At 33.5% G+C, this 22,172-nt stretch overlaps 3 protein-coding genes and 1 pseudogene across 3 annotated transcripts; 1 reads left to right on the forward strand and 3 right to left on the reverse strand.

The window, feature by feature from the left end:
• Positions 1-1,384: 1,384 nt before the first annotated feature.
• Positions 1,385-3,921, forward strand: LOC110098905 (probable amidase At4g34880). The gene is made up of 4 exons (XM_020825854.1): positions 1,385-1,479; positions 2,268-3,185; positions 3,293-3,491; positions 3,565-3,921. The coding sequence occupies exons 1-4, from the start codon at positions 1,385-1,387 to the stop codon at positions 3,919-3,921; spliced, it is 1,569 nt and encodes a 522-aa protein (XP_020681513.1).
• Positions 3,922-9,148: 5,227 nt separating this feature from the next.
• Positions 9,149-11,036, reverse strand: LOC114580892 (annotated as a pseudogene).
• A 275-nt stretch (positions 11,037-11,311) lies between these two features.
• On the reverse strand, positions 11,312-13,544 carry LOC110098906 (probable amidase At4g34880). The gene is made up of 3 exons (XM_028699749.1): positions 12,559-13,544; positions 11,750-11,948; positions 11,312-11,668 (listed from the first exon to the last, which is right to left on the reverse strand). The coding sequence occupies exons 1-3, from the start codon at positions 13,542-13,544 to the stop codon at positions 11,312-11,314; spliced, it is 1,542 nt and encodes a 513-aa protein (XP_028555582.1).
• A 6,948-nt stretch (positions 13,545-20,492) lies between these two features.
• Positions 20,493-21,302, reverse strand: LOC110098878. Its single transcript, XM_020825823.2, has one exon. The coding sequence runs from the start codon at positions 21,300-21,302 to the stop codon at positions 20,493-20,495; it is 810 nt and encodes a 269-aa protein (XP_020681482.1).
• Between the last annotated feature and the right edge of the window lie 870 nt (positions 21,303-22,172).

Below are 22,172 nucleotides of genomic sequence, written 5' to 3' on the forward strand. Positions count from 1 at the left end.
TTTTTCTACCTGAGACCATCATTGTGAAGGATGACTGGGAGAGAACTATTAGAAGATGCTATTTATATAAATATAATGAAAAGGAGTCACCTTCTAATTTGACTAGCATTACATTAATTTTGATAAACTCGTGGCATTGATCTACTATTTTTTGCTTGATCATGATATTTTGTTTCATAAATATTTGAAATTATTTTGTAATTTTTAGTATTTCCTAGTAGATTTTTGTATAATTGCAGGTGTAGAATAATACATTGGTTGTATGTATTGGTAGCAATTTGCAGCCTCTATTTTGACATAATTTTCTCTCTAAAACCACATTTGCAACCGAAGGGGCTTCTCACAAACTAATTGAGATAAGCGATATAGCGACCTATATTCAAAAAACAAACACAAAAACAGGACAAAGGCAGCAAAATAAAATCAATAGGAATGAGCATAGGCAAAAGGATACAACATAGGAGAGAAGCCAAACTTGACACCCAGGCAAACACTGCGAGAGAGCAACAAGCCAGGGGAGCCACAAGAAGCAGCAGTAGAACAGAGAAGAAATCAGAAGATCGAGCCCAACACATAAGAAGAGCGAAATAGAACCTAATGAAACATAGGGGCATCTCCAACCGAAAAATTCATTTTTCACTCTTAAATGCAATAAAATTTCAAAAAGCAGTCATTCATCTCCAATTTTCTTCTTCCTTGGCGCGCTTCCTATGAAGGTAACCATCTTTGGCATGTTTTTCTCCTCTTTCGCGTGCTTCTTCGACAAATCCCGCAGTGAATTTTTTTGGCGTAGGTGAACAGCCCGATACCAAAATTCCGAGCCCAATACCAACGTTTCACTGTTTGCCAACTAGAATTTGGCATGAGATCTAGAGTTCGAATGAAACAAAAGACATACGGCATACGGTGGAATTGAGCTCGGTTGGAGATGCTTTAAGGAAAGAAAACACAAAGCTAGAAGAAAGGAAACAAGCTTAAAGACAAACTAGACCTTAGAAACATGCTGACAGCAGCCATCCAATAACTCTAGGAGACAGATCAGCAAAGAAAAACAAAAAAACCGACCAACCACCAAAAAAAATAACCAGACAATCGATCAATCTGTACCATCTTAGAGTTTTGGGATAATTAATTAAAAAAAAAAAACTAAGATACATTAGATCCAACTCACAATGAATAAGAAATATAAGATGAACGCCAATTGGAAGAAAGTTCAAAGATGAAGCTAACGCTAACTATATGGAGACAAATTTCTGGCTAATCAACAAAGCCATTGTTTAATACATTTTTTCTGTCAAAGCAATCCCGAGAGACATTTTTGATTATTTTAGCAACGAAGGGAGCCAACATTTACTTGCATTCTCAACGTTGAAGAAATCAATCCATGGCTTCAACCACCCAAATCTCCCTTCTCCTACTTCTCATCTTTGCAAGTCTTCCTTCGGCTCCAAGCTCTTGGCATGGCGTTAGGGGCACCAGGTTTACTATTCTCTTTTAAACTATTTGTGTTTTTGAACATCTATCCTTAATTACTAAATCAATAATAAGTGCACAAGAATTTTACATTTTAGATGAATTTTTAATTTTTTATTTTGGGTTTAAACTCAAAGAGAGGCCTACGCATTGATTAGGTAAGAGCTTTTTTTTTGTGATGATGAACCCCTCTGCTTAGTGGCGAGTAAATTACTCCGGTCAACCTAGCAGGAAACCCACACCAATTTACCTCAGCAAACACTTAAGGTTGTCACGTCCGTCCATGGGATTCGAGCCCGAGACCTAGGCTTTGCCTGGCCGAGCTCCCCCCACATGAGCTAAGTCGCGGTGGGTAGTACTTAAGAGATCAAAAGCTCTCTAAAAATATAGTTCTTGAAACAAAACCTATGAACCTATGATCTTACCTATTTCGATCACCAAAAGAAAAAGACAGGAAACCAAAAAGTTAACCCTCAGAAAGGAAATCCAAAATAGAAACTAAAGCACCAAAATCTATGAACCTATGAACATTAAATGCATCAAGAAGAGTAGGAGCAACCAGAAAAAAAAAATCAGCCGGAAGGGCCTCACCAAAACCTGCAGTTAGATTTTATTTTATTTTATTTTTTTTAAAAGAAAGTATTTGTTGCCAACTTGTTTTGCAATCTTCATAAATTCTTTTTAACTTTCATGTTTAATCTACATATATAAGGAAAAAATTCTTGTGCTTGCAAGAAGTTCAAATACGTCAATATAATTTTAAGTAAACTGAGCATTAAATTACCTCCATCAAGGTCACCTATTGAGCGTCCATTACACTTTGAAGAAGCTACCATCTCCGACATCCAGGCGGCCTTCAATGACGGCAAGCTCACTTCCTTCAAGCTTGTCCAGCATTACTTGGAAAAGATCAATGCTCTCAACCCCTACCTCAACGCCGTCATGGAGGTCAACCCTAATGCACTCGACGATGCAGCCAAAGCAGACCTTCAGCGTAGTGTCGATAGCCATCTCAGCCCCCTGCATGGCATACCTGTCCTTGTCAAGGATAATATAAACACCCGCGATAAGCTCAATACCACCTCAGGCTCCTTCGCCCTTCTTGGCTCCATCGTCTCGTGTGATGCAGGAGTCATTCATCGCCTTCGCAATGCCGGCGCCATCATTCTAGGTAAGGCAAGCATGAGCGAGTGGGACAATTTTCGATCAATAATGGCTCCCCAAGGGTGGAGTCCGCGAGGGGGACAAGGTAGAAATCCCTATCCTACGACAAATACTCCATGTGGAACCAGTAGCGGGTCAGCTATAGCTGTGGCCGCAAATCTAGTTACTGTTTCACTTGGAACAGATTTGGATGGCGCCATCACCTGCCCTGCAGTGATGAACTCAGTGGTGGGCATCAAGCCCACAGTGGGCATAACCAGCCGTTCTGGGATGGTACCCATCTCGCCAAGATTACAAACCATAGGGCCAATGGCACGAACAATGGAAGATGCAGTGAAACTCTTGGATGTCATCACGGGATTCGATCCACTGGATGCTAAAGCAACGAAGGCTGCAGAGAGGTTTATTCCAAATGGTGGATTCCAAAAGTCCTTGAAGAAAGATGGGCTGAAGGGTAAGAGGGTGGGGATTTTTCGCTCCTTCTTTGATGAATACTCCAAAGGGTCATTGGAAGCTAATACATTTGCAACACATTTTCGCACCATGAGGTGATTAACTTCAAAAATATGGTTATCTGGTAAAAGCTATGTAATATTTGAAAATTCAAAACTTTTAAATTTACAAATTAAAGAGAATGTTTCATGTCATGTGACAGATTAAAAGGTGCTATTTTGGTTGACAATCTTAAAATGAAGAACATAGAAATCATGCTAAATTCGACTGCAAATGGTGAAGCGATTGCATTATTGGCCGAGTTCAAGCTTTCACTCAATGCCTACCTCAAAGACCTCGTGTACTCCCCCGTACGATCTCTCGCAGATGTCATAGCCTTCAACAATCATCACCCAATTGAGGTAATTTACAACTGATAATTAAATGATAGTGCAATTCTTATTAATTAAGTTTTTTCATTATTAATTCATGCAGGAAGGAATGGATGAATATGGGCAAAAAATTTTCTTAGCATCTCAAAAAACTAATGGAATAGATGTGGCAGCCAAGAAAGCTATGAAAAGAATGGACAAACTCGCAAAGGAAGGGGTGACGGATCTGATGAAAGAAAAAAATTTAGATGCTGTAATGTTCCCCCATTTTTATGGCCTGCATGCTTTCGGGATCGGTGGCTTTCCCATCGTTAGCGTACCAGCGGGATATAATGGCTCTGGTGCGCCTTTTGGGATTTCCTTTGCTGGATTAAGGGGTTCTGATGCAACTTTGATTGAGATAGCCTATGCCTTTGAGCAAGCTACCCAAGTCAGAAAGCCACATCCTACGCTAGTTTGATAGAAATTCTAGCATCATTGGCAATTTGTCTTTTTTTTTAATAAAAGGTTAAAATTAAAAGTATTTGGGTGTTCTTTGGATTCTATAAACACAAAGATTTACCAACTCAAATGTTAATGATTTTAATTCCCCTTAATAAAATGAATTTATTGAAAAAACTTTCTAAATTAATTACTTTCTATATTTTGATTTCAAATTGAATTTATTTTATTATGTTTTTATTATTTTATTCTTTCAATAATCACGCACACAATAGTATATCTAAGATTTTTATCTCTATCCTATTACAAGGAGAGCAATGATTTTCATAAAGAGATCTCAACCTTTCTTATTCCAGAAGGTTTTAATAAATTATTTATCACACACGATAACTATTTAATGTCTATGTAAGTTACTCTTTTTTTTGGGACATTTAGGCCATTTAAGGCAATCTCACACACTCAACGCATACACATGGACTCGAACCTTGGACCTCTTAGTTGGAAGCCTAAGCTTTCAACCAATAGGCCAAGGAGAGTTGTGTTATGTAAGTTACTCCATTAGTGAATTATTTTTTAATTTAGTTTGTGATCCTATGCTCATTAATTAGGCTTTTAGTTTTTTCTTAACTTTAGTAACTCTTGGAGCAATAGTGAGCTTTGGATTTTTTTGAAGGACCTTATAATATTTACTTTTGATGATATAATTAAATATCAAAAGTGACTCTATAACAATGTAAATGTAAATTGAAGAACAAAAAACGAACGAAATATATGCACACACTCCATAAATACAAGAAGCTTGCGGCTACGGGGCTTTTATCGGCAGAAAATTTTCCGTCAGAAATCCCTCAAAATGTATTTTTTTCTCTGGAAATCGAAAGTGATGGGAACTGATTCACCCTTTCGGAAAGGTGCAAGTCAAACTTTTAGATAAAATATAAATTAAATGGCTTTATTGATATGTACAATGCTCAATTGGTAGCTAAAGATTTTCACTGATGATTAGGAGTTTAATATCATGGAAATTTTAGTCTGATTTTTAAACCAAAACTATACAATCTATTCTTATTATAATACTCAGTTAATGGTAGGCAATATTGTCAAAAATAACTTTCTCCAAGTTCTTATTTATGATAATGTCTTTATGGCCAAACTCATAAGCATCATTATCATAAACCATCTTACATATATGTGCAATGCCAACTCGATGGGTAACAAAGTTCTATTTACTAGCTTGTGGATGTTCCCACATCATGTATCCTTGTTAGGACTCCATCTCCTCAAGCATTCTGAAATAAAGTGTAATTGTATATTGTATTGAGGATGAATGTTGTTTCCATTCCACCATAAACATTAAACTTTGAATGTGATGCTCCCTATATTTACTATATGAAAATCGTTTTTCCAGCGGACTATTTTCCGTGGCTTTCCAACATATTTTCGGTGGAACATGTCTGACTAATTTTTCTACAGATTTTTCGGAGGCTTTCCGGCTGCTTTGCGGTTAGATTTTGATTCTTATGTTTTAAATAAAAAAATGTGTGACATTTAAAAACCTTTTCCAATCTAGCAAATTGGTATGGTCTTTGAAATTATACTCACTTCGAATCCCAGCATGCGGGTAGGATGGGCGGGCAGTATGGAGGACAACGGGTAGCCTAGTTTTTTTAATTAAATTTATTATTCTCCGATGGCATTATTCCGCTGAAAAGCCGCCGAAAAAAATTCTCGCCGGAAATTAGCCACCGATTATCGTTTCCTACGCGGCTTTTACTAGAGGAAAAATATTTGCCATAAAATCGCCGAAAAAATCTACCAGTAATAATAGACGATCTACCGATAATATCAGACATATATTTAGTAGACCTAACTTGATTATAATATGATTATTACAACTTATATTTAAATAAAATCATGTAACATGTTAAAATATATAATGCATATTTTAGATCTCTTATATATTTTTATTGCACCCTCTTCTTTAAATTACAAGTGAACTTCATGCCTCATATTGAGGAAAATTAGCGTGACATAAAAGAAACACATAACTTAAAAATCTATTAAAATAAAAGAGAATCAAATTCATATGAGGAATAATTATTGTAAGAATATTTCTTTTAATGCACCAGATTATAGAAAGGGAGAATTAGTAAATACAACAAGGGCTAGGTAGTCATGGTATTGAATAGAATTCAAAGAACAACTCTAATAATTTGGTGCCATGAAATTTAAGGTCACCTTCCACTCAAAATGTATTTTTATCAAACTACCAGTGTAGGTGGCTTTCTGACTTTGGTAGCTTACCCAAATGCATAGGCCAATGAAAATCCTGGTCGACCTAGCATGCAACCCACATCAATTTACACACGATAATTATAAATTAAAATAATATACAACACATGACTAGCAAAGCATGAGAGTAGCACACCTATTGTCCAATCTGGTGGATTGAGCATAGACAACAAAGGTAAGAAGCAGAAGAAGGGAGACATGACTGGAAAACCTCAAGGATGCAGCATTAGGGCTTTTCTTCGTAAAAATTTACATAGGGATTACGCGTTAATTTGGAATAAAATATAAAAAGTCCATAAAATAGATCGAAAACTTTATTTTTTGGTGACGAGGAAGCACTGTCCTTAGGCCAATGAAAACCCTGGTCGACCTAGCATGCAACCCACACCAATTTACACGGGCCAACACTTAAGGCTTTCATTGCTTACCAAGGGATTTGAACCAAGGACCTGGCTTTGCCAACCGGCTCTTCACCACTTGGACAAGCAGTGGTGGGTTAAATAGATCGAAAACTCATTAAATTCTCACAAACTTACATCCAAAAAGAAACAAAAGGCTAAGGAGTCTATGATCTCTTGCTAGTTACTATTAGAATAAAAAGCAAAAGCAAAAAAAGCCAAAAACAAACTGGCAACAACGAACAAAGTTGAAAGCAGGAGACTACCATCCAATCTGCATGACAAAAACAAAAAGCATACAAGGAAAAGAAACAGGAGAAATGGTAGATATACTTGAACATAGTCAAAGCAACAAGAGCCAACAAAAGAGTTAGGACATCTCCAAAAAAAAAAAAAAAACTATTTTTACTCCCAAAATAAAATAACAGTCATATCAAACACTAATTCATCTCCAACAAAAAAAAAAAAAAAAAAAAAAAAACAAACTTCATTTCTAACAAAAAAAATTATGTTTTTGTTTTTTTCTCATCTTTGTTTTTAAATTTATTTTCTATCAAAATGGGTAAATGATGTTTTGAATACTGCGATTGTTCATAGTTGAGATAAAATTCAAAAAAGTGTTTCCATTTGTCGTTCGGGTGAATACTCGCTGGAGCGACAAACGAGAAAATGACTTTATATTAAAGATGCCCACACTGGATTGCTTGAAAAGGTTGAACTGCCTCAAGATGAGAAACATAAGTAAATAATGAGTTTATTAGTTGGCAAAAATGCTACTTATCATTGCGTATGGTTCTCTTTGGCTTCATGTCTGAACTTTTATTCACTTTTTATAATATTTACTAGATATTATATGAAGAAGGGAGTTAGTCTATGATAGATAATATTTTGAAATAAATTTCTTCCCAAGAGAAAGAGCGAAAGGGGAACTAATATACATAATGGATTTATTAATTGGATAGAAATTTGTCTCTTTGGCAATAGTTTCCAGCGGCTTGATATCTGAAATTTCTTCCGGCTGGTATTGAAATTTTATTTGACTTCCATCACTCCTTTTGTTTTTTCCCTATAATATTTTAAGATCCTAGTGGAGGTATATATGGATGGAGCTCAAATATTAGAAGGATTGAGTGAGTAATTGTTATAAAAAATTCTTCATGATTTAATTGGTTTATCGAATAAACCTAATCAAAACCTTTGAAAGGAAAAGGACAATTTTTTGAAAATATATTATTTAAATTTTATTTTCATAGAGACAAATTAAAAATATTAAATTTAAAAGTGATGCTTGACGTTACCTTAAGAGGCAAATTAAAAATTGAAACTATTATTTATAAAAAATTAAAAAAAGAAAAAATATCATGTCATTAACCGTGCTAACCACTGGTTAATTGGTTTCATTTTATTTAATTTATAATATGATTCATAAATATATGGTTTAATTAAAATTTATATGTATTTATAACAAAATGAAAAAAGGGGAAAAATAAATAGTTAAATTCAAATTTAAGTCACAGTGTTTTTAATTTTTTATAATATTATTTATAAATGAAAGGGTCAGGATTTCTGTGGAGTGGGATTGATTGAAATCATGTTTTCTTTTTATTATATGCATTTTATATTATTCTTTTACATTCAAGAGCCTAATGAGATAGATTGATGTTGCATGTATATCCTTGCTATGTTTGGCCTCCAACTAGGTTCTTCGTTTGCCTCCTAAGTAGGCTAGGAAGACCTAAGCACTTAGGATGAAGGATGATGGGGAAATTTGGCATCATAGAAAAATGAGATCAACAATGAAAATATATGGCGATTGATTATCAATGCATTTAATATTATTTATCTTCTTAGGATGAAAGAACAAATGCTCTTATGAGTCCAATTGTGCACGCTCACTTCTGTTAATTGAGTGTCAATATTGAACTATAAGATCCAAGAATGCTTTTCAAGGGGTACCATTTAACTAATTTTCTTGTTTGTAATTATTCTCTTTTTTTTACATATATTAAGTTGACCTAACTTTATTTATTGTAAAATTATCATAATTTATAACTATATAGAATCATTTAGCATGCTATATGTTATGATTGTAAATATGAAAAGTTACAATGCATTATTCAAATTTATCATATATTTTAATTGCACACGTCTCTTACATAAATTACAACTGAACTTTATGACTCATTCAAACATATACAAGAAATATGTAATTGAAAATTTTATTAATTAACATAAAAGAAAATAAAATTCATATGAAGAATAATTATCTTAGGAATATTTTTTTTTTTATGTTCCTTTTCATAGAAAAGAAATATTTTTTCCATATATATAACTTGGCTGAGGAAGTCATGATGGTGATGAATAGAATCCAAACAAAGCCTCAAATAAATTTTATTTCATAGAGGTGTGAAATCTCCTTTTTATTAAAAAAACATAATGGTAAGATTCCAATGTCAAGGTTAACACTACAGGAAAACACGCTATTACCGGCGGACCATATCCGCCGGTAACACGTAAAATCCGACGGAATGTCTTTGACCTAACGTTGAATTTTTATCAAACGAGTATTGGAGGTGGCTTTCTGACTTTGGTGGCTTGTTCAAAGGCATAAGCTATCTCAATTAATATAGCATCTGAACCACGCAAACCCACAAAGGAAATACCAAAAGGTGCACCTGAGTTATTGTATCCAGCTGGCACGCTAATAATGGTAAAGCCACCTATCGCCATGGTACGTGACATACTAGAATCAGGGAACATCATAGCATCCAAGCTTTTCTCCAGAATTAGATCCTCCATTCTCTCCTTTGAGAGTTTAGCCATTATATTCATTGCATTCTTCTCTGCCCTCACCTATTCCATTTGTTTGTTGTGATGCTAGGAAGATTATTTGTCCATATTCTTTCATCCTCTCCTATGTTAATTGATAATGTATAAGGCCAATTATTTATGCTTCTTTATAAATATATATGCACGATGATTAGATTATTATTACCTCGATCGGGTGCTGATTGTTGAAGGATATGACATCTGCTAGAGATCGTACAGGGGAGCACATGAGATCTTTGAGGTAGTCGTTCAGTGAAAGTTTGAACTCGGCTAAAAGTGCAGTCGCTTCACCACTTGCATTTATATTTTGCGTGATCTTCACATTTTTTAATTTAATGTTATCAACTAAGATTGCACCTTTTAATCTGTGATAAATGAGATAAATTTTAATTTTGAATTTGAATTCATTTGCTTTTCAAATATATTTACTTAATATTCAAATATTTTTTAAAAAGCACCTTTTTTATTTAATTTTTTTTCAAAAAATTCAAATCCCTATTCTTCTGAATTATTCAAATTCAATATCGTTGATATACAAACACCATGCAAATACATTGATCATAATATATAATCAATAATAATTACTTATTTTTAACTTTCAGAAATTAATTAATATAATATAGCTTTCAGTTTCCATTTTTGCATCTTCTATGTTATCAATATTATAGTTCACATAATAGATATTCATTGCTTGATCAATTGAAATAGAGGATATATTTGTAATTTCCTTTATTGAATGGCTTAAATAAATGATCAAGCATTACTCACTATTTGAAAATTATTCTTTTGTTTAAAAATAAAAAATTTAAAATAAACATAAGAATTATTAGACCACTTGTTATAACCATTTTTTTCTAATTTTATAAATATCAGTTATATATTTTTAATTTTGAGTATGCATTGTCTTTTATTCAATTATTATTTTTTTAATGTATTAAGAAAATGATATTTAAATCAAGATAATTTGCTAGGAGAGAAATTAATCACCTCATAGTTTGAAAATGAGCTTCAAATGTGTTGGCCTCCATGGTTCCCTTGGGGTAATTATTTGAGAATGAGTGGCGTAGAATCCCCACTCTTTTCCCCCTGAGTCCATCTTCTTTCAATGATTTTTGAAATCCATCGAATGGAATAAACCTTGATGCATCTTTGGTCGCATTAGCATCTAGGGGATCGAATCCCACGATCAAATCCAAGAGTGTCACAGCATCTGCCATCGTACGAGCCATTGGCCCTATGGTTTGTAGCCTGGGCTAGATGGGCACCATCCCAGATCTACTCGTGAGGCCTACTGTGGGCTTGATGCCAACCACTGAGTTCATGACTGCAGGGCAAGTGATGGCATTATCTAAATCTGTAACGGGTCGAATATTTGAACCCGGACCCGACCCGGCATAAAACTTTTTCCTCCTATATAAACTATTAAGAGCAAATTCTCACATAAATCTAATTAAAAAAGGTTTTTCCAATTTTTTTTTTTTCTAACTCTTTTTAGGTCTAACTCTATATTTCTTAACAAAACCAAATCTAATACATCTACTCTCCTAACCGAGATCAAAAGGTTGATTTATTGTAAAATTATCATAATTTATAACTACATAGAATCATTTAGCATGATATCTATTGTATTGTAAATATAAAAAGGTACAATGCATTATTCAAATCTATCATATATTTTTATTGCACGCATTTTTTTTATAAATTACAATTGACTCATACAAACATACAAGAAATATGTAATTGAAAAGTCTATTAATTAACACAAAAGAAAATAAAATTCATATGAAGAATAATTATCTTAAGAATATTTATTTCAATGTTCCTTCTTAAAAAAAGAAAATGGTAAGATTCCAATGTAAAAGTTGCCTTCAACTTAGCATTGAATTTTTATCAAACGAGTTGTGGAGGTGGCTTTCTGACTTTGGTAGCTTGTTCAAAGGCATAAGCTATCTCAATCAATGTAGCATCTGAACCCCGCAATCCAGCAAAGGAAATACCAAAAGGTGCACCTGAGTTATTGTATCCAGCTGGCACACTAATAATGGGAAAGCCGCCTATCGCCAGAGCATGTGACATACTATAATCAGGGAACATCACAGCATCCAAGCTTTTCTCTTGAATTAAATCCTCCATTCCCTCCTTTGAGAGTTGAGCCATTCTTTTCATTGCATTCTTCTCTGCCTCACCTATTCCATTTGTTTGTTGTGATGCTAGGAAGACTATTTGCCCATATTCTTTCATCCTCTCCTATGTGAATTGATAATGTATAAGGAAAATTATTTATCCTTCTTTATAACTATATGTGCACGATGATTAGATTATTATTACCTCGATCGGGTGCTGATTATTGAAGACTATGACATCTGCGAGAGATCGTACTGGGGAGGACACAAGATCTTTGAGGTAGGCGTTCAGTGAAAGTTTGAACTCGGCTAAAAGTGCAATCGCTTCACCACTTGCAGTTATATTTTGCATGATCTTCACATTTTTCAATTCAATGTTGTCAATTAAGATTGCGCCTTTTAATCTGTGATAAAGGAGATAAATTTTAGTTTTCCATTTGAATTCATTTGCTTTTCAAATATATTTACTTAATACAAAAATATTTTTTAATAGCAACTTTTTTATTTAATTAAAAAAAAAAAAGTCAAAACCCTATTTTTCTGAAATCTTCATATGCAATATCATTCATAGACAAACACATACAAATACATCGATCAATAAAAATTAGATCAATAAAAATTAGTTGTTTTAACTTCCAGAAATTAATTAATATAATATAGCTTTCAATCTTCATCATCTTCGCCATCTCAAAATAATTTTATGCAATAAGTAAATTAGTAAAAAAATGCTGTTTCTATTTTTGCATCTTCTATGTTATCAATATTATAGTTCATATAATAGATCTTCATTTCTTGATAAATTGAAATAGAAGATATATTTGTAATTTTAAAAATATCAGTTATATATTTTTTAATTTTGTGTAAGCATTGTCTTTTATTAATTTAATATTTTTTTTTAATTTTGAATGTATTAAAAAAAATATTCTTCTTCTATCACTATGTCTTACAAAAACTAAAATTCTTAAAAAAATGATATTTAAATCAAGATAATTTGCAAGGTGAGAAATTAATCACCTCATAGTTTGAAAATGAGCTTCAAATGTGTTAGCCTCCACGCTTCCCTTGGGGTATTCATTTGAGAATGAGTGGCGTAGAATCCCCACTCTTTTCCCCTCGAGTCCATCTTCCTTCAATGACTTTTGAAATCCATCAGTTGGAATAAACCTTAATGCCTCTTTGGTCGCATTAGCGTCTAGTGGATCGAATCCCACGATCACATCTAAGAGTGTCACTGCATCTGCCATCGTACGAGCCATTGGCCCTATGGTTTGTAGCCTAGGCGAGATAGGCACCATCCCAGATCTGCTCGTGAGGCCTACTGTGGGCTTGATGCCAACCACTGAGTTCATGACTGCAGGGCAAGTGATGGCATTATCTAAATCTGTACCTAGTGAAACAGTCACTAAATTTGCAGCTACTGCTATGGCTGACCCACTGCTAGTCCCACATGGACCGTCCGCTGTAGGGTAGGGATTTCGACCTTGTCCTCCACGTGGGCTCCACCCTTGCTTTACGTCCAACGATCGAAAGTTGTCCCACTCACTCATGCTTGACTTTCCGAGAATGATAGCACCGGCTTTACGAAGACGTTGGATGACACCGGCATCTTGAGACACAACAGAGCCGAGAAGGGCGAAGGAGCCCGAGGTAGTATTGAGCTTGTCATGGGTGTTGATGTTGTCTTTGATAAGAACCGGGATACCATGGAGGGGACTAAGTTGCATGCCATCAGTGCTACGCTGAAGGTCTGCTTTAGCTGCATCGTCAATTGCATCAGGGTTGACCTCTATGACAGCATTGAGGTGGGGGTTGAGTGTGCTAATTTGATCCAGGTAGTGCTTGACCAGTTGGGAAGAATTTAACATGCCATTGTTGAAGGCCTCTTGGATGTCTGCGATGGTAGCCTCTTCGAACTTGAAGGGACTGAAAGTTGTTGATTGACTATAGATCGAGACAACAAAGAGAAGCAGAAGAAGGAAGATGTGAGTGGAGGACGTCATGGAAGCAGCGTTGCTGAATTGCTTCAAAGATGGAGTGTGGGAATTACCTGACGATGAGAAATACATAAATTTTCAGCCACTTTTATACAAAGAATAGAGCATATTTTTCAATATTGAAGTGGTCAATACTATAACAACAACAAGATGATGATGATGAAATAAATATTTCTTAATATTATCGATAATGCTTTCTTCTTTCCCCATAGCTCCAAATGGCTGATATCTATTAGAAACGTATAAATTAAAGCAGCTGAAAATTTTCCAAACTTAGCTTGAAAAGATCTTTAATGGGTTGTATTCTTTTCTTGCTCATATTTTTAATAAGTTTAATCTCAATTCTTCTTTGATGAACAATAAACTGAAGGAACATTCTAGAAGTTTACTATCAAAAAATATGTCTATCACTGTACTATTTTTGAGTTATCCCTGTCGTTATAACCACTACTAATTTCTTCGCAGTTGTTTTAAAATCGTTGCGCCCCCGCTGTAATTGCTATATGCTACAACGACATTCCACTATGGTTATTAGGACCCGTAAGGTAAATTGGACGAAGTGTTAGATTTAGCAGCGGTTATAACCAGTGCAAACCTACATATTTGCAGCGATTATAATCGCCGCAAATATCTTCAAAATAAATTGAAAACCACCACAATTCTGATATATTGTAGCAGTTATAACCGCCATAAAAGTCACGGGCTGGACTTTTACCTGCGCTTAAAATAGGTGCAATTTTTATCGGTTAAAATCGGTGCAAAAGAAAGGTATTGACAGCGATTTCGAAATCGCTCAAAAGAATCGATGTGAAAAATCCTAATTTTTTTATAGTGAAGAGTCCCGAATTCATCTTTAATCTTTTTTGCTTAACAAGTTGGAATACATTTTTAAAGTCATATATAGCACAATGATATTTTGTGCTAGAAATTTAATGCCTCTAGAAGTAAATAGAGTGATAGTTAAGATTTTTGTTATTTAAAATTTTTATTTTAGGATTTATGAAATAAAATTTTATTTTAAAGATTATATTATTTCAAACTATTTAGTTTATTTTTGTCTATAATTTCTTAAGTTCAGAAGAGTTTAATTAGAATATTTCAGTTTTTTATTGAAATGTTAACAAATTTTCTAATTTCTAGCTTGTTTACTTATTATTTTATTAAATCTTAAGTTCAAAAAGTTTGGTTTGGACTTAAATGATGTCCAAAATTTATGAAATTATTTTCTTTAGTTGGGGACAACCTCAAAAAAACCTCATAAGAATTTGGAATTATTTTAAATTTTTTTAATTTATATTATTTTTTAGTTATTTAAAAAAAGAAATTCAAATTATTATTAAGTTGATTTTTTTAAAATATAATAAAATTTTCCAGAGTTAGAAGTAACCTCATAAATTTCTCTTAAAACTTTGTGCTCATTTGAATTTAATTTTGATTTTCAATAACTTTATATTATTAAATAAATTTATTTTTTATTCTCTTTATGCTATCATCTTCCATTTTAAAGATGAAGTAAATTCAAGCATCTGCAAGAAAGATATTGGAGACCTATAAAGTTTTGACAAGACATGACAGAAGAAATTTGCAAAAATCTCAAAGAAAATAAACTTTGCTGATATATATATGAAATGCCAAGTAAAAATTTGGAGGATTTGTATTAAAATAATGTTTGCTGTAATCAAAGAAAGTGGCAACTTATGGACCTTGAAGTATCAAAAATTATTCTTTGTGGATGCCGGATGGTTTATGGAGATCAATTAAAATACGGCATATCATTTTTTCTTTGGTATCATTACCGAGCGGTACTAGATGACGTAACACGTTCTGATTGGTCTCCAAACCATTTGGTGTATGCACAGAACAACTTCTCCTAAAGTACAGGCTCTAGAGCGAGGATGAAAATCCAAAACTTCTGCATCATAGTGTTTACCATTTCATTTATTGTATCAGAATTTCCCTCAAACATGGAAATGGCAACATGAATTATTTGCAAAGCGCCACAATCTCTCCATCTTATCAACTAAAGTTAGCTAAGTTGAAAATGTTGTTGGGAGTAAACAAAATCTAAACAAATAAGATAAAATAAAATTGGAGAAAGAAGACTAGAATTTAACATGAAAAAACTTGAAAAAAGGGAAAATTTTCATGAAGCCTCACCATATATACTAAGAAATCCACTACAAAAATCGAAAAAATGGTTTATATCTTCACACTCATTAACTCTTCTTTACTTCACACACATCGAAAGCTTTCTCTCCTCTTTAGATATAAGAAAATAACTCCCTTAAATTAGCTATAACTCTCAAAAAAGAAAGTGAACTTCCAAAGTGATTCCACAGCGTCGCGGCATTGAGCTTACAATGCCTTACCATTGTGTTATTCTTTGTCTTGCAACACCTTGGCATTGTGGCTATATCATCATAGCACTGAGTTCATAGCACCGCAGTGCTAGAACTATAACACTTTGGCTTTGAGTTCTCTATCTCAAAACTAGGTCCAAAATGTTGCGGCGTTGTGTCCACAATACCTTGACCCTGACTCCAGAAAAAGCTTCTTGTCAAGATCAACAAACTTAATTGAAATCTAAGTCGTTAGTGCAACTAGATTGATAGACACACACAAATTCTACAAAAACTAGCAATCTCATACTTGGAAACTAATTGTGATTGATCCTTGGACCGATCTATAGCATCAATCATTGAAGAGAAACTATAACGTCACCCACCCCTTCCTTAACCTTCATAAAGACCAACTAAAGTTGAACTTAGTCTTAGTTTATCAATTGTGATTGTCCTTGTTATCATATATGTAGGTGTCACACTCCTGGATCTATATTGGAAGAATTACATATGTTTTTCATTTTAATCATTTAGCTAGAGTTTACTAATAAACAATGGAAGAAACATGATTGCATTTTTGTTTTGTATGGAGCCTCATATTATAGAATTTTTACCCTTTCCTGAAATATTTAAAACCACATAACGAGCACAAAGCCCAACAAGTAACTACAATCTTATAATTGAAACCAATGCAAGATAAAATAGAATAATTTAACATAAATCATATAAAAAAAATATGCATCAATGTATATAATAATTATCTATATCAATTTATTCTTATATAGTTCGTCACATCTCAATCCATTGTATCATCAATCATAGTATTATTAACAGTCAATAATACTAACCAATAATGTTAAATAGTGATAATGATAGAAAATAATATTAGTGTCAATCACAATATCAATACAGTGTTTGCAATAGTGTCAACCTCCGTATTCAAATATTTAATTTGTATATCTTAAGGGTATCTTGCTCTTGCACTTATAACTCCAAATTAGTCTCCTCTTAAAACTCTCGATTAATGTACTCCTTAGAACCTCCCTTAAATCAGGTAAATTAGTTTTCCCCGAGTTCTTAAAACTCACAATCAATCTCCAACTTATTATGACTTTGAATCACATGGATCAGTAGGATATCACGTGAAGTTAGTATATCATGTATCTGATATCATTCAGTAATTTAATTAAAATGCAATAAATTAATTATGAATTCATTTAGAATGATCAAATTTATAATATTCAAACTTGTATGGTGAAAGCTTATAAAATTAGAAGATAATGCATTTTTGATAAATTTGAGAGAGATTTACAATTAATAGAATAAAATCTGTAATAGAAATGACTGACAAATATAATCCAATGACTTATCTCTCTCCTCTCTTCTTCCCATCTTTTTATTTCTTCATGGCCAAGAAATCAAGTGAGGGAGTCAAATGGGGCGAGGCAATGATATATATATATATATATATATATATCATTGTATGTTGGTGTGCAATCCTTACATTTCCAAAGCAAAGTATTTTGCCAACCATCACTCTCAAGTATTTGAGAATCCACATAACAACCTACGAACGATATTTGCCTGGGTAACTCATAAATCCACTACTACTCCCACTATATATTCTATATTCATTCTTCTATAGATCATAACATACATCAAACTTCCACATAAAGTTATCTTTATTATTTTTTCTGATGAATCATATAGTATATTTAATGTTTATAGAGTTATCTCTATTAGTTCTTACTATACATCAAATTTAGGTGATTCCTCCTTAGATGGTTGAAGTTGACTACTTAAGGAAGTGTAATTGGCATTGAATTACTCATGTCAAATCTTTGTAGAACATTTTCAACATATTCAACTTGAGATAACTTCAATGTTGTAGTAACATGTATTTTAACTCAAACAAATAAATTTTTTAGGAGTCATTATAAATCAAATTTAAAATTATCTTTTCCATAAGATAGATATTAGTGTGTTTTAATTATATAATTTTTTTTTATATTTTTTGGACATTAGTGAAAATTTTTAAGAAATTGACACATGTTGGTACAAGTGAACATTTTGGGAACACTAGGTTCCCGTTTTACAAACTAATTTTACCAATATTTTCTAAATAAAATGAGCTATTTTTTAAATATTTTTTAATAATTTTTGAAGGGCAAAAAAATTTATATGAATTTATACTGAAAATTAATTAAATTATATTATTATTTTAATATAAATATCATAAAGCACTAAGATAAACTATTTATTAGTTTTTCTTTAAATAAAATCAACTAACAGAGACTTGAAAAGGAAATTTGAGAGGAAAATAAGAGGAGAGAAAAAAATATTAAGGATTTGGAGATCATAAAGCGATTTCATCCGTTGACATTATTGAACAATTTTCACATCTTAGTGTAAGGAATCTATATCTTATTTTTTTTATTTTAATAGTGTTGTGTTTTTGGTTTTTTTTTTGTCAAATATGCATTTTCATTACATAATAAAAGTATTATTTTGTATTGGTAAATCTTTATCGTGTAATTTTTTATATGTTTTAGAGATCAAAATTATGAACATTTTGAGTATATTTTGGAAATTTTTCTTTGAGTGATTTTAAAATTAATTTTTTTTCTACTCTAAAATTTATTTTAATATTTAAAAATAGTACTTTAGTTCAATAAAAACTTTAAAATATTGTTATATATAATTTTTGATAATTTAGTTAATTTTTAGAAATATGAAATTTTTCTCAGAAAGATTTTTGTTGACCATCAAAATATTTTAATATTTTCTGAATTAAGCTCAATTATATTTTATTTACTAAAATTCATTGAAAAATAATGTGGATATGTGATTGAGTAATAGTTAGTTACTATTACTGTTATAGTACTATGATAATAATATGTGTTTAGAGAAAATAAGTAAAGACTAGTTATTTACTGACGTTGTTGGAGACTGATTGACATGTACAAGATGGTGGGCCAACAGGCTTTCCTTTAAATTATGTTTGAGTGTTATCCTCTACTGATTCATATGATACTTATGTATAGTTATAAAGAAATGATTACTTTATGAGCAAAGAGTAATGATTCTATTTACTGAGCCAACAGATTATTGATACTAATATTAGTACTTAAAAAACACCACTTTAGCTAAGACTGGTTACTGTTTAATTAATATGATTATTAGAAGGCATGCTAATGAACCACTATCACTATACGACTTTACTATTACTTTCAACCATGATGGTAATATTAGTAATGTTCTACTACTATTAATATATTGATCACGTGATATATATTGAGTATGAGCACTAGACACTGACACTAAATTAACATTGATGATATGATATTTATGAGCTTGTGACACACAAAATAATTATTTTTATATGATTTTAATGCATTAACATAATTTTGATAGTCTTTATCAATTTTTTGATTTGATATTTTATATGATTCCTCTACTGATTGTAGCATTGATATGATGATTTTTTAGTGATTCGACACTTGTACTTATTTACCAAATTATATATTGTAATGCCCTATGATCATGTAAATGCTACTATTATGAATTGACTATTGACGTGTATATTGCTTCTTTTTCTTGTGTTGAGTTTAGCTATATAATTTGATTGTTTGTTGGGCTTATGAGCTCATTATACGCGGTTAAATATTTTCAAGTTAGGCAAAATATCAGGAGTGTGAGATTGATCAGGATTTTGCATGTTATATTTCTTTTATTGCTTTAACTATTATTTTGTACTTAAGCCAAAATAGTTGTGGTACTCTGAACATAATAGTTGTGGTACAATTGTATAGATTCTGAGTGGTGTATATAATTTTTTGTAAATGAATCGAAATGTATATATTGGGAAACCATACTTTTTTCCTTGATATGAAAGTTCGTAAGAGCGAAGATTGCCACGCCCATAACTTAAGTATATACTATGCATCTTAGTTTATATGGGGTTATATATAAGAGTAGTTCGAAATATTAAGATAATAAAAATTTAGTTGGAATACCTTCAAAGTTGTTAGATAATACTTCGAAATAAAATTAATAAATGAATAATTAGTTAGAATTCCCATAGTGTTTATCTAAAAATAAATCTAATAAATTTAAAACTCATTCCAAAAAAGAATTTAATCAAATTATTTAACAAAAAATAATTCCATTTTTTCACTAAAAATACTTTTTTTTTAAAAGAAAAAGCACAATGCACACTCAACTAAGAACAAGCAATCCCATCCTTCAACAACCAAACCTCAACAACTAAACCTCAAACTCCATACATTAAACCAAATTCAAAAAACCCTTACTTGCCACAGAGAGAGAGAGAGAGGTTTTCTTCTCCTTCTTAAGACCAACCTATAACACACATAATATTAGTAAGGAAAAATATTTTGGCACAATATCTTAAATAATTTTTGAATGTGATGAGTTGTAAAATTATTAAATTTAATTTGATATAAATGCAATATATAAAATAAATAAATAAAATTTATATTGCATTAATCTCAAAATAAGTTTAATAATTTTAAATTTCATCCTAATTCAAAAATTATTTTAAAATATCATACCCATTTTTTCCTATTAGTAATAATAATAACACAAAATTATATCAAAAGAGGACCCCACCTATAGCGCTTAAACAAAGAAGCAATGCTCTTCCCGTCCCAACCCAACCCACCACCGGCCTTAAACTTCCGCTGTCGTAAGGAGTGCTATCCACCAACGGCAGTCCACCATATCCAATCCCCGCCCCATTCACACCTTCAGGCGTCGGCCCGACCCGGCCCGTCGACCTTCCCGGCGGCGGCTGCTCAAGCGGCGTCTCTGATCCCTTGCCAATCGTCTGTGCAGAAGGCGGTGCCGCCGCTACCAGCCCCGGCGATCCCGTCTCCCCGCAATGCTGGTTCTGTCGAGGTTCATCACTGGCCTTCCACGCCAACTCACCGTCTTCGCCCGTTATCCTCAAGTCCCCTTCATCATCAAGCTCTAGATTTTGAACAGGGAATTCGGAGTGGGCATCGGTGCTCCACGCCGAGTTACTTCCGTCAAGAATCTCAAGGCCGGAGTCCGAGAAGATGAGAGAGCATGCGTTCGAAATGGTCACCGGAACGCAGTCCGACTCCCACCTGCTATCAGTTGTGTTGATTTCTGCGACTTGGATGTAGCAAAAGTCGTTGCCGAAGCCACCGGCGTCGGGGACGGGGTCGGAGTCGCGGCGGAGGAAGTAGGCAGCGTATTTGCCGCTCGGGGAAGAGAGGAAGGGCTCGGAGGCGGAGGGATTGCCGGGTGACAGGGCGGCGAGGAGTTGTTGCTTGGTGGTGCGAGCGATGGAGCCGGGAAGAGTGGTGTCATTTGGTTGAGTTGAGGAAAGAGGGAGGAGAGAGAATAGGAAGAAGAAGAAGAATAAAAGGAGCTCCATTGAGAAATTAGGAGGCTTGGAGATAAGTGTGGATGGGAATGTATGATCGATGCATCGTCTATATATACTGATCAGAGAGGCTATAAAAATGGATGTGCGGCCGCAGGGATTATAAATGCAGTAGGCGAAGATGATGTCTGCGTTTGCGCTATGTGGAGTAGAGGGGGAGAAGGTGCGCTGGACTTGCAACTGTTCCAATATTACTGAGGGGATTGGGAGGGAAAGAGAACAGAACAAATTTATGAGAAACTAGCAGAGTTTTTTATGATGGGGAGGTGGAATTAAAGGGTTTTTTTATGTTTAATATTTTAAAAAAATTGTTTTTATTATATATGTGTGAAAATAAATTAAAATATTAGGGTGTCAATTTAGGTCAATGGGTAGGAATTGGGTCTAACCCGAGCTGATTCAAGCATAAACGGGTTGACACAAATCCAATCCAGTTTAACAATTGGGTAGGGATTTTCAACCTGGACCCGATCAGCACAGTTTACTTGTTGAATTGAGATTTTCAACCGACTCGACCCGCGAACACGGAATGGGGTTAGGTTTAGTGAGGTATGGTCGAATGCGACCAGCACGTGGGGCTTGCGGTTATGTCGAGTTCAGCGAGTGCACCATGCGGCAGATAATAGTGTGGAGTGTGGCAGTCGGAAGCAGCGACACTGTTCGACGATTTGGGCTAGGCCCGCTAGGCGCATGCATGAGCGTGATAGTCGGAGGCAATGACTAAGCGCCTAAGCGGCAGGCCAACAGTAGCGAAGGGCTGAGTCGGCTAACAGATGATAGCGGGTCAATTCAGGTTAAACCCAAATTGCCAGGTTGACCCAAACCGACCTGAACTATAAATGAGTCCAAAAATAGGACCCG

This window comes from Dendrobium catenatum, unplaced genomic scaffold (genome assembly GCF_001605985.2).
Source record: "Dendrobium catenatum unplaced genomic scaffold, ASM160598v2 fragScaff_scaffold_1381, whole genome shotgun sequence".
NCBI classification, from domain to species: domain Eukaryota; kingdom Viridiplantae; phylum Streptophyta; class Magnoliopsida; order Asparagales; family Orchidaceae; genus Dendrobium; species Dendrobium catenatum.